Source organism: Suricata suricatta, chromosome 1, assembly GCF_006229205.1.
Source record: "Suricata suricatta isolate VVHF042 chromosome 1, meerkat_22Aug2017_6uvM2_HiC, whole genome shotgun sequence".
In the NCBI taxonomy this organism is placed as follows: domain Eukaryota; kingdom Metazoa; phylum Chordata; class Mammalia; order Carnivora; family Herpestidae; genus Suricata; species Suricata suricatta.
The window spans coordinates 15,070,636-15,083,317 of NC_043700.1; the positions used below are offsets into that span (position 1 = coordinate 15,070,636).

The window sequence follows — 12,682 nt, forward strand, 5'->3', positions numbered from 1 at the left end:
TTCTGTTTTGGACTTTTGAGAACAGTTCTGCTATAAACATTCTTGTACCTGTTTTTCCCCCTAAATATTCACATGCATTTCTGTTGGCTATAAACACAGCAATATTAATTCCTGGGGCACTGGGTATGCATATTCACCTTTAGTAGATACAGCAGAGTAGTTTCCAAGGGGTTGTGCACAAATTCAGAACCTGGCTTATTTCGCTTTGCATAATGTCCTCTAGGTTCATTCATGTTGCACAAATGGCAGGATTTCATCCTTTTTAAAGACTAATATTCCATTGTATGTAAGCACCACATTTTCTTTATTTACCTATCAAAGGACATTTAGTTTGCTTCAGTGTCTTAGCTATTGTGAATGCTGCATGAATGTGGAAATGCAGATCTTGGGTTGAGATTCTGATTTCAATTCAAAATATTCAGAAGTAGGTTTGGATGATACTAGTTCTATTTTTAATTTTCTGAGGAACTTCCATCCTGTTCTCCGTAGTGGCTGTACTGGTTTACATTCTCACCAACTGTGCACAAGGGTTCCCTTTTTTCTACTTCTTCATCAACAGTTGTGTGTTTATAATAAAAGCTATCCTAATAGGTGTGCGGTTTTCTTATTGGGGTTTTAATCAGTATTCCCTTGGTGGCTAGTGATGTTGAGTACCTTTTCAAATACCTTTTGTCCATAATGTTTGTCTTCTTTGGAGAAATGTTTATTTGGGTCAGTAATCTGCTATTATGTATGTACCTCATCAAGCAAAAAGTGGTTTCGTTTCATTTGGGAACTTGGCTTTAGAAATGGTAAAGAACAGGGGGACTAGACTTTCCTCATCCTCCTTCTATGCTAAAACATTAGAGAGCAGGTTAAGTGGATAACATTGATAAACGGAAAATTTTTGCTATCCAATATGGTCAGTAAGGTATCAAGAAATCTGGTGTGAGGAGCTTAAGAGAGGAACCAGGCTGCTGTGGATGCAGAGAAGACACATGGACCTCAGTTCGCTGGAGGTGCCCCTCATCTCTCATCATGCACAGCCTGGACCCCAACGAGCCAAAGGATACAATTAGAGAAACAGGGACAAAGAGAAGGTCTTGGGAGATTGTTGCTGGGCTCAGGATGGGTGGGAAAGAGAATGAAGTATCTGATGAAAAACTGCCCAAACGGAGTGTGGCTAAGCTCTGCAATCTTGGGCGAAATTGAGAGTAAAGGCCCCAGGCTGGCGGCGCGTAGAGCCTTGTGTTGGAAGCCCGTCTCCTGCCAGGAGACAGGTGCCACCCGGATTGCAAAATGATACCCTTTCATTAGCTCCCATGTGAATGTCAAGTGGAAAGATCCTAGAATCACACATTGGGACACTTCAACAAGTCATAGCTATTATAAAACAAACAAACAAACAAAAATTACTCCAACCAGGTCCAAACAGCCCATTTGGATTTTGGCAAAATCACGTTCCATCCTTGGAGAATCCTGGAATCTGTTGCACCAGGTAGACCTTGAGAAAGTGCCTTTTGCTTCTGTGTTGCTCCTACACTCAGCCCAGTTCACATATCCGGGTGGCCTGATACTTTATTCATGTGAAAATCTGTATATTTGCAACTCCCAAATAGCAATTCTCACCAAAGTATCCCTTCCTCTTTAAAACAAAAAAATTTTTAGGTAAAGATGTAAACCTTTGGGAATGTGATAAAATTGTCTAAGAATGGCTTGTAAATTTTTTTATGGACTAGCAAAAGGTAATTTAAATGTAAAACTGTTGTGAGAATGAATTTAAGTATATTAAATAGTGTCTTTTATGGGTTATTCTTGTGTTCCTGTGCAGAAAAGAGTTAGTCTCCTTCCTTCCTTCCTTCCTTGCTTCCTTCCTTCCTTCCTTCCTTTCCTTCCTTCTTGGCTTCCTTCTAATTTTTTCACTGTTTATTTTGAGAGAGAGAGAGAGAGAGAGAGAGAGAGAGAGCGAGCTCGTGTGGGAAAGAGCAGAAGGGCAGAGAGAGACAGAGAGAAAATCCCAAGCAGGTTCCTCACCATCAGTGCAGAGCCTGATGTGGGCTCAAACTCACAAATCGAACTCACAAGAGCATGACCTGAGCCAAAATCTCGGGTCAGATACTTAACCGTCTGAGCCACCCAGGTGCCCCGAGGCTGCCATCTTTAGAAAGGCATTTGGGAACTTGACAATTAAGTCATCCCCCAGGTGACAAGAGTAGTTTGCATTGTTTCTGTTGTTTGTATAAATGATATGATGATGTCTGGTGAACATGGTTTCCTTCTAGAATTCTGTAATGTTAGTATTTGCTAGGCAGAGGATGCCTACATGACCAGCCTCCAATAAAAACGTTGGGTCCTGGGTCACAACTATATTATAGTTACAGATACACTCCGGAATGGGCTTATTGAGGCAGAAACATTGCACACCCGATCCTGCGTTGTTCCCTGCCGGAGAAAAAGGCACATTTGTGTGTTTCTTCTTGGAAGTGAGTGCCATAGGCCTGGGCATGGATTTCTCCAGACTCCCCTGTTTTTTTTTTTTTCTTTGATGATCCAATATATATTCTTTCACTGTAATAAACTTGAGCCATGAGGACAGCCATGTGCTAAGTCTGAGTCCGGACACAGTATGTTAGACTATGTGGTAAAAATATGAGCCTACATGTTTCGTGGAGCCCTTGGTCAAGTTTAAAAAATTACCATTATTTTTTGTTCTTAATTATTTTTGCTGATGTTTCTAATGAGCTTTTTTGGGATTTAATGGTTGTCTTAATCCAATACTAAGATAGTATCTAAAGTTCTTTTAAAATTGAACTGAACACTGAAGTTCCAGTCATAAAAGATAGTTACTGGTGCCCATAAATAAGTGTCCAGGGCAAACATGCAAAGGCCTGTGTTTATTGTTCTTGTTACTTTCATGACTGTTGTCTCATACTCATTAAAAAAGAAACGGTAGTGTTCATATTATTAACTGGAGGCATACTCTGTTCATATATGACGGAAACTTAGAAAAGAACATAATTATTACTGAAATTTCAAAGGACAATATTGAATCAGGTGGTAGCTTATATTTTATTTCCCCCCTTCTAGTTAGGTCTATTTGTTTATTTAAAACAAAAGCTCAGTCAGAGCTTTTTCCATGGTACTTCCTCTTGGGTGTGGTGAATTTACATCATGCCTTGAAATGAGAGGAAAAAAGGTCGGAAAAGGTAGGATGTCTTTTACTACCAGAGAAGCACTTGAGTGGGAGAGCCTGGTGGCTTTTAATTTTTCTGCAATTTACCATGTATTCTGTGAGCACATAAGCTACACTCGGAAAGACTGATATTTCCAAAATCTTGGTCATTATGTGGGATTCAAATGCCTCATCTGTCCTGTGCCTGTGTGGAAACCTTTTTTAGCCAGTTAGGGCTACCAGAGCCTCTCCTGGGGGGATTCACTCAACATCCAGAGACAAATGAACATGAATATTTAGTGACTGTGTATTTGTTTTCTGGATTCATAGAAGCTTATTCATACAGAAGAGTTGATGCAGTTAGAGTTACAGATACAGTCCGGAATGATTTATTTACAGGGGTCAGGTAATACAATAATTGAGTAAATTTTTATATTTATTTATTTACTTATTATTGAGAGACAGAGCACGAATAGGGGAGGGGCAGAAAGAAGGAGACACAGAATCCGAAGCAGGTTCCAGGCTCCAAGCTGTCAGCACAGAGCCCGACAGGGGGCCGGAACCCGCGAACCATGAGATCATGACCTGGGCTGAAGTCAGTCGCTCAACCGACTGAGCCACCCAGGTGCCCCAAGTAGATTTTTAATATATAAAAATTGCTTATCACCCTCAAAGGGTGGCAGTGGTTGAGACAAGAAACAATTATAAGGGGAAGTAACAAAAATCTTTAACAATCCAAACTTAAATTGACCTGCTGTGCTAATGACTAAGAGGGTCACATCAAACAAGAAAACAGAATTAATCTTGTATAAAATAATCATGAGCAGATCCACAAGGTTTCTTGTCCCTACCCCATGACTTAGACAACATATAGGTAACAAATAATACCATCATCTCACACCTATTTCCCAACTCCTTTGGGTAAGAGAGCAGATTTCATGAAATGCTAAATATCAATATTGATCTAGGTAATTTCTGTGCTTAATGGCATTTACACAAGGAACTCTCAATGTGTGTTGGTAACTTAATTTTAAAAACTATCAAACATGTAAGAAATTTATTTTATCATTTCTAGCTGTATAAGATAACTGGCTAATAAAAAATGATTTATTAGATGATTTGGGGAATGGTATCAAAAGTTTGAAATTTTTGCTTCTATTTAAAAAATGCATACTATTGAAAGTGGGTAGAAACATAAAATATTAGATATATGCTTTGTATATTTGCTTAGAACTTGTTTCAACATCATGTACTACATTGTTATTTACTTATTCTAATTAATTAGTAAAATCAACATTTTGTCCCTGTTTTTCCCCTCTTAGGAAAAAAGATTAATTTGAGGATGTTAACAAATTGTGACAAATCTTAAGTTATAGTAAAAAATAAGTTTCAACTTGGGGTGCCTAGGTTGCTTAGTTGGTTAAGTGTCTGACTTCAGCTCAGGTCATGATCTCACAGTTCGTGGGTTCGAGCCCTGCATTGGACTCCCTGGTGACAGCTCAGAGCCTGGAGCCTGCTTCACATTCTGTGTCTCCCTCTCTCTCTGCCCCTCCCCCACTGTGCTCTGTCTCCCTCTCAAAAATAAACATAAAAAAATGAGTTTCAACTTTATATGCTAGATAAATGATATATCAAATATAACAAGTAGCTATGGAGTTATGGCCTACAGAAAGAAGTGTAATGCATTCTGTTCAGCTACTCTCTTAATATTCCTTAAATGAAAGAAATAGGTTGTGTAATAAATGCTTGTATTGCATGCATTTATTGTGGTCAGTTAAACAAGAATCAATGTATAATTAATAAAGAGTATACAAGTATACCCATATACATTTTAACTTAAAACATTTAATATATATTACTTCCCAATCTTTTCATGTAGGGTCAGAAGCTTTTTCTTTAAATAGAGTTTGAATGTGAGAGTTTACCTTTCTTTCATAAAAAGAATTCACATGCATATGAGTTCCACTTTTGTTTCTTTCAAATGGAGTAGTTTAAAAATGCCCATGAAATAGTCTGACTGTAGATCTATTTCTCCTCATCTTTTATAATTGATTTATCCTCACCTACTTTGAAAGCATTTTTCTTGAGATTTGATGATTTTGAAAGCATGGAGTTTAGTTTTCCTTTCTTTTCTTTTCTTTTTTTTTTACATTTTATTTTTGAGAGGCAGAGAGAGACAGAGCATGAACAGGGGAGGGGCTGAGAGAGAGGGAGACACAGAATCTGAAGCAGGCTCCAGGCTCGGAGCTAGAGATCAGCACAGAGCCTGACGCAGGGCTGGAACCCATGAGTCCTGAGATCATGACCTGAGCTGAAGTCGGATGCTTAGCCGACTGAGCCGCTCAGGCACCCTGAGTTTAGTTTTCTTAAAAATTATAGCTCTCACCTCTCATTGAGCCAGTTATATATATTTAATTATATAATAATCCTTATAGGTATGGAAAAAAGTGATATGAGCCCATGTAATTCAACATTTAAGAGGACAGCCAAGTAAAACCTCCCAGTGATCAATGCAATGGACGGTGTGCTTTGCAGAGGAACTGACGGAACTAAGTAGTGATTGGTTGTGAAAATTGTATTTTTTGTTGTTCTTTGATGAAAACTAGCTTCTTAAGGTTTTAGATATCTTCTGTCATTACTATATTTGGAAAGAGGGTTACTTCAAAGTGAAACTAAATATTTGAATAAACAAAAACTTCAATAGCTGGGGTCTCCAGAAAGAAATGTAATACATAATGGTTTAAGTGGACTCAAGTCTTCTTTTTTAAAATAAACTTCATATTTTTAGAATAATTTTACAGAAATTGCAGTGATAGTACAGAGAATTGCCCCCACTCAGTTTCCCCTATCGTTTGTTTTTTGCCAAATATTCTGAAATTTTTTTTATTTGAATATAGTTGATGTTACATTAGTTTCAGGTGTACAACTTAGTGATTCAACTTTGCTATATTTTATTGAATGAAAGAGTTGTTTTTCTATGGATTTTAATATCTATGTATATTCTCTACGGACTTTCTTTTGTTTTAAAGAAGTTAATCTCAGTAACTTCAAAGCTACCAACAATAACCAAAATTCTTTAAAATTTAGATAGGAGAATGTGGTCTCTGGTGTCAAATGGCCTGAGTCCAGCTCTACCCCTTAATGATATGAACTTAGACAAGTTATTGAACCTCTGCAAGCCTCAATTTCACTTCCTATAAAGTGGAGAAGATAATACCTATCTGTATTAATCTTGGGCCATAGCAAGACTCAATGTCAGTTTATTATAATAAATTGAAGAGATATTAGTGGTCAGTTAATATAATTTGTAAAGATTTGTAAATCTTTACTTTCCGTCACTATATCAAATACTGTATCTGTATCAAATACTGCAAGCAGACTGAATTGCACATAGTTCTATTAGCACTGGAAGATATTTTACACTCCTTAGAAATACTCTTCCCTTCACGGACTGCCTAACTAACTCCTACTGACCCTTCAAGACTCAGTCCACATATCTTGCATTCATTTGGTCGCTTACTCATCATCCAACATTTATAAACACTCTAAACGGCATCCTCCTTCTGGAAACACATCTACCAGCAAATTAAACATTGATAACATTAACACTGCTTAGAAGAGTGCCTGTTCAATATGCATCTTAGACCATCTTCCTCTTCAGAAAACTGATCCCACCTGCTACATGTTCAGAAATAACTCCAGATGCTTGTTCATAAGATCGTATTTTCGCCTTCAGCCAGTTTCGGCCTCGCGGCCCCGCCACATCCGCGCGCCCAGGCTGGTGGGGCCAGAGGTGAAGTGGTAGTTGAGGGCACGTTGGTGACCTTTGAGGGCACGTGAGGTGTTGGTGCCTGGTAGTCCTCCATCCCCGTGTCGCCACGGCCGCTTCCCTGGGGACCTGGGGAGTGTCGGCCGGCTCTTCTCTCCCCGTCTTTGTGCAGCGGAGCTCGGGGCCTGGGACCTAACGCTCTCCCAGACACGAAAAGGGCATGGCGATCTGTCCCCTTCCTCTCGAATTTTGGTGCCGCTCAGGAGTCTCGGGTCCATTCTTTCCTCGGAGATACTTCGCCGACACCAACCCCCTACTCAGGGACCCTTAGACTAAGGTGCGTGGGCTGGTCCCCTGCACCGAGTGGCACCCGAACAGGGACCCGAGTAGCAGGCATTTCAAAGTTGTCTGCTGGTACTTCTGCTGTGCGCAGACACCAGACCATGTGCCGCCCGGCAGAACAGCCCGAGGAGAAAAGCGCCTGTGTTCCTCCTCGCATGTGAACGTGATCCCTCCTGCACCATCGGTGAAGATAACCAGGAGGCAGGTGCCCTGGAAATTTGTTTCATTCATTTTCTTATACTACCAGAACGGCATAGAAGGTTGAGATAAAGAAACAAAAAAAGAAGCATAAAAAGAGAAAGCAGTAAAGAATGCATGGAGCAAAGAAGTAATCTCAATACATGGAGTAGCCAATGGAAATAAAGGCGAATAGAATTAATCTCTAAAAAAAATCGTATTTTCCCCCCAAAGTATTTCTTCTGTAGATTTTTGTGCTCCACCAGCTTTGTTCAGTTTTTAGAAAGCTTTTAAGCTCATTATTAACTTAGCTGAGACATCGTTTTTCTGAAACATATTGTGAGCAATGGACAAGTAGGAAGTGATTAAAGGGAGAAGAGCTTTAACAACTCACAAAATTCCCTTTCCTCATGAAACTTACATACATAACAAAAAGTTAACAATTACCAGATTAACACGTGCTGAATAGAATCTTGTTTTAAATAAAATGGATGTAATATGGAGGCACATTCATCACACAGATATCCCATTGCATATGTTAACTGCAATATGTTTAGAAGTCTAAGAACTTCTCTGACAATATCTTGAATCATTTAAGAAGTCCTGAAAATGTCACTTGTGCAAACCTGAAGCTTAATTAAATGCTTTAAAAAGGGCTTACCTAATTGATAAACATGAATGGAAAAGGGAAATTGGCAGTATACTCACGTGTCCTCACAGATCTGACATTCTTCAAAGACCATAAAAAATATTTTGAATAATTTCAATATAAAAATACAGACCACAACCACTGTTCTATGTGTTTAAACATAAATATATACACATTTATCTTCAGGTACACATATGAACAAGAACGTGTAGAACTACCCCTTGGGTCAGTGCCTACATACAATAAATTTATGACTGCAAAATTATTTTATGGCTCTTATGAAATAAAAAAGACTGTAACCACAATCAGAACTAAAAGGCCACTCAGAGAGCTTGTCCTCTAGAAGCATAATAATAAACACAAACCCTTTATCAGTCCTACCTACCCTCAAAGGAATCAGTAGGAAGGAAATCACTGAGCTTGAGTTTTCAGCTAGATTGATCTGGGGGAAAAACGTTTAGGAAAAGATAGTCAAGAGATTACAGACGCGGCAGATGGCTACAATTTGAAGTCAGGAAGCCTGTTTCTAATGTTGCGCAGAAAGGCATGACTCAAGCTGAATGACGCGCTCCAGGAGAGCCATTCCCCAGCTCCCCCCTCTCCCCCCTCAGAGCAGCTGGGGGGTCCTGTCTGCCCTGCTGGGGACGAGCCCCACACATAGGCCACAAACTCACAAACTTCCGTGGCCTGGGTCCCTCCTCTGTCCTTGAACTCTCCCCACAGTGTTAGGGCTGACACGTGTCTTCCTCCCTTACGGAAGCTCACGGTTAATAGCCGGGACATTTCCACAGGCGGCAAGCCCAGGGGCGTGCTTTAACCTTTTTCCAGGAGGGGACACATGACCACGGTTGGCTTATTTTACAGGATTTCCCAATATGGCGGCGTCACAGAAAAGGTGAGGTTTGGTAAGTCATTTAGCACAGGTCGGAGCAGTCCCTGTGCTAAAACTCATCACTTCGGTTCACGTTAGCCTCTACCCCGGTCCCCCATCCCCCCCCTCTGGCCTTCTGCCCTAAAAGTCGAGGGCGAAGGTGACAGGCGAGCAGGGGGCCGAATTTGAACGTGATGGGAAAGAACTCTCATCCTTCCTCCGGAACCAGAGGGCGGGGACGCGGCGCCAGCACCACGCACCGCGGCTTCCAAAGCTGGTGCTGCCGGAGCTCCCTGGTTTCCTGGTTACGTGCGTGCTAGCAGAACCGAGGACTGCGGCTTCTCCACAGGGACGAGAGGGCTGGGCACGCTAGTGTGAGACGTGTCAAACGAAGCGCGCCCCATGGCTGCCGCCGGAGCCCAACCGCCAGGCGCGCTCCGCCGCGCACGCGCCCTGGGGCTGCGCAACGGCCACCGAGGGCCCCGCCCCGAGGTGCGCGCGCCTGACCAATCGGCTGGCGAGCCTGCCCCTCCCTCCCCAGCTGGCCTCGCGGCCGCACGTGCCGGTGTTTGTGTACGTGCGGCCGCCGCCGGGCGCGGAAGGGCCGGGGAGCCGAGGGTGAGGCCGCCGGGGCGCGTCCGCGAGGGGCCGTCCCTCTGGCCCGGGCAGTACAAATCCTCCCGCACCGGGGCTGGCTGTGCTCTTACCGGCCGGTCAGCAGCGCCTGCCCCGCCGCGCGGCACTCCCAAGGCCTCCGGTCCTCTGCTTTCGGTGGACAATGTTGTTGCTTGACTGCAACCCAGAGGTGAGACTCGGGCCCCTTTTGTCCTGCAGGCTTACGCTTCCGGATGCCCGGCAGCTCGGGAGCACTAGCGAGGGTGACTGACCGCTGAGCGCTGCCGGGTCCAGCCTCTTCAGAGTTAGATTTGGGGAGCGGGGGGAAGAGTTTCAACGGCGGGGGAGCGCGGGATGGTCCGAGGCAAGAGCGTGCTCGAGCTGCTCTCTTCCCGCAGGTGGATAGTCTGACGCATCTGCTGGAGGCGGGCGCCTCGGTCAACGCACCCCCGGACCCCCGCGAGCAGTCGCCGGTCCATTTGGCCGCAGGTGGCGGCCTCGCCTGCTTTCTTCTGTGGCAGCTGCAGACGGGCGCCGACCTCAACCAACAGGTAAGCAGGTTACGGATTGTTGCTGTGTGCACCCTGCCCCCCGCCCAAGTCCACGCAAACGCTTCTTAGTCGCCCAAACCTCAAGTTGTCGCTGTTGTTACATGTTTATAGCAGCCAAGTCCAATGGAAATAGAAAGTGCGACTCTTAATTTAAAAGGTCCTAATAGCCACATAAGTGAAAGAAAATAAAACATTAAATAAATTTTAGAATTTAACTCAACTGACCTAAAAATGATCATTTCAATATGTGATCAGTATATTACATTACTTACAGGTGTTGCATTTTACGTTCGTACATCTCAGTCTGGCGTGTACTTTACATTTACAGCACATGTCAGTTCAGATTAACCACATTTCAGGTGCTCATTTACCACGTATATGACTGCTGGCTACTGTACCGGACAGCATACCTGGGTCTACAGCTTATTTCAAAAGGAACAATTGCTACCTGGCCAAATTAAAAGTCTCGGTATAGTAATTACTGAAGTAACAGTTGTGAGGCGAACTCATAACCATTGTGGTTTCCTATATGGTAGCCTGCATCTTCCATTGAGTAGTAAAGTATGGTGAATTTAAATTGTAATTTTTTTTTACCTCTATAAAACTCTACCTTGCTTTTGTTCACCTAAATTTTAACATATGTAGCTGTGGCTGTGTATGTTTTTATTGATGAAAACTTTGTATTTAATAAACACCAAGTGAACTTTATTTAAAAAACCCCTGAGTTCAAAAAATTCGCAACCATGTAGTTTTAACTGGCTTTCTCGAACGGTAATTAGACTTTACCTACCAACTTATACGGAGAGTGTTGTGGGGAGAGACTAAATGTGCTGTCTTATCTTTAAGGATGTTTTTGGAGAAGCTCCACTACACAAGGCGGCAAAAGTTGGAAGTCTGGAATGCCTTAGCCTGCTTGTAGCCAGTGATGCCCAAATTGAGTAAGTATAAAACCAATGGCTTCACATTTCATAATTTTCTTGGACTAATCAGACTCCTTTAAATTTTTTTTAAAGATTTATTTATTTTTGAGAGACAGAGACAGCATGAGCAGGGGAGGGGCAGAGAGAAAGGGAGCCACAGAATCTGAAGCAGGCTCCAGGCTCTGGGCTGTCAGCACAGAACCTGATGTGGGGCTCGAACTCATGGACCACGAGATCATGACCTGAGCCGAAGTCTGATGCTTAACCGAGTGAGCCACCAAACTAATCAGACTCCTGAAGCTTAGTTATGAGTACCTTTAAAAATGTTGCTTGCCTAATTAACAACTTAGCTATTTAAATGTTAAATTAGGCTATTAATGATACCTAATATTACTACATTTAAGAAAAAAATGGATTCTTAGCAATGAGAGGTGCAGTTCTTTTCATCTATTGTGGCAACGTTACATCTTTGTTTTGGTTCAGGATTATCCCTTTTATAAAAGTTCTCACTGACCTCTTTTGAGTATTTCTTGTTATACTGAGCACAGAATATTCTTTCATTTGTTCAGAAGTGGAATGTCCAGTCTGTGCTGAACTCTGCTAGCCACTGAGGTTGCAGTAGTATGGGAATATAGGATTCCCCTAGGATTCCTTTACTTCTGTTCTGAAACCAACATTCTTGGGACCCCAAATCTCCTTGGTAGAAAGATGTATCTAAAAATGCAAAGTGGAACAATTGTCAACTTTTATGTAACTCAGTTTCTGTTTTAAATCCAGTTTATGTAACAAGAACGGGCAAACAGCCGAAGATCTAGCTTGGTCATGTGGATTTCTAGACTGTGCCAAGTTTCTTACAACAATTAAATGTATGCAGACAATAAAAGCAAGTGAACAATCGGATAGAGATCCTTGTGTTCCAGGGCTCAGACAGAAAAGAAGTTTTGGAAGTGCAGAAAATACAACTGGAAAAAGGAAGTGTTGGTAAGTACCTCAGTTCTGTTTTTCTTCCTCCCTCAGAGATCTCTTATTTAGTACAGAGTTTATGGTTTCATTTAAATGTGGGCAGCCTAATTTCTAGGGTATCTTTTTATTTGCATTAACACATTTAAATACTCATTTTATTAACTACTGCTAGAGTCTAGAGGCCAGAAATTGTCCTGTAGGATGGAAGGCTGAGGAGAAAACCTTTCTAAAAAATTGTTTAATGTCACTGTTTCTTAACAGATTCATGTCGGTTCTGAAAAGCTTTGAAGAAAGCCTTCACGCCACGCAGACCTACTGTCGGCTATGAGCAATGGCTTCTGGCTCACCAGGTGTACCTAAACTCCTTCTAAGAAGGAGGAAAACTTTCTTCTAAGTGAAGATAGCATTTAGGAACACATGTTTTTACATGCCTAGAATATTTTGGTTGTGCATGCTTTGTCTGTTAAATTATTAAAGAATGTCTAAAGAATAAACTTTTCTTTGTGTACAACCTTTGGGGGAAAAGTCATAGTTAAAAAATTTTTTTTTATGTTTTATTTATTTTTGAGAGAGACAGACAGCATGAGCAGAGGAGGGTCAGAGAGAGAGAGACACACACAGAATCTGAAGACAGGCTCCAGGCTCATGAGCTGTCAACACAGAACCTGATGTGG

At 41.9% G+C, this 12,682-nt stretch overlaps 1 protein-coding gene across 1 annotated transcript; it reads left to right on the plus strand.

Moving 5' to 3' along the window:
- The first annotated feature begins 9,514 nt into the window (after positions 1 to 9,514).
- On the plus strand, positions 9,515 to 12,519 carry ANKRD37 (ankyrin repeat domain 37). The gene is made up of 5 exons (XM_029922791.1): positions 9,515 to 9,764; positions 9,973 to 10,125; positions 10,972 to 11,063; positions 11,823 to 12,026; positions 12,270 to 12,519. Coding segments are annotated over exons 1-5 (477 nt in total). The 5' UTR covers positions 9,515 to 9,737; the 3' UTR covers positions 12,271 to 12,519.
- Positions 12,520 to 12,682: the final 163 nt, after the last annotated feature.

Bases quoted from the DNA above. Each gene is read 5' to 3' on its own strand.
- ANKRD37 (XM_029922791.1), top strand. From the start codon at position 9,738: ATGTTGTTGCTTGACTGCAACCCAGAG. The intron at 9,765-9,972 runs GTGAGACTCGGG...CTCTTCCCGCAG, and splicing joins TGCTTGACTGCAACCCAGAG to GTGGATAGTCTGACGCATCT. The intron at 11,064-11,822 runs GTAAGTATAAAA...TTTTAAATCCAG, and splicing joins GCCAGTGATGCCCAAATTGA to TTTATGTAACAAGAACGGGC.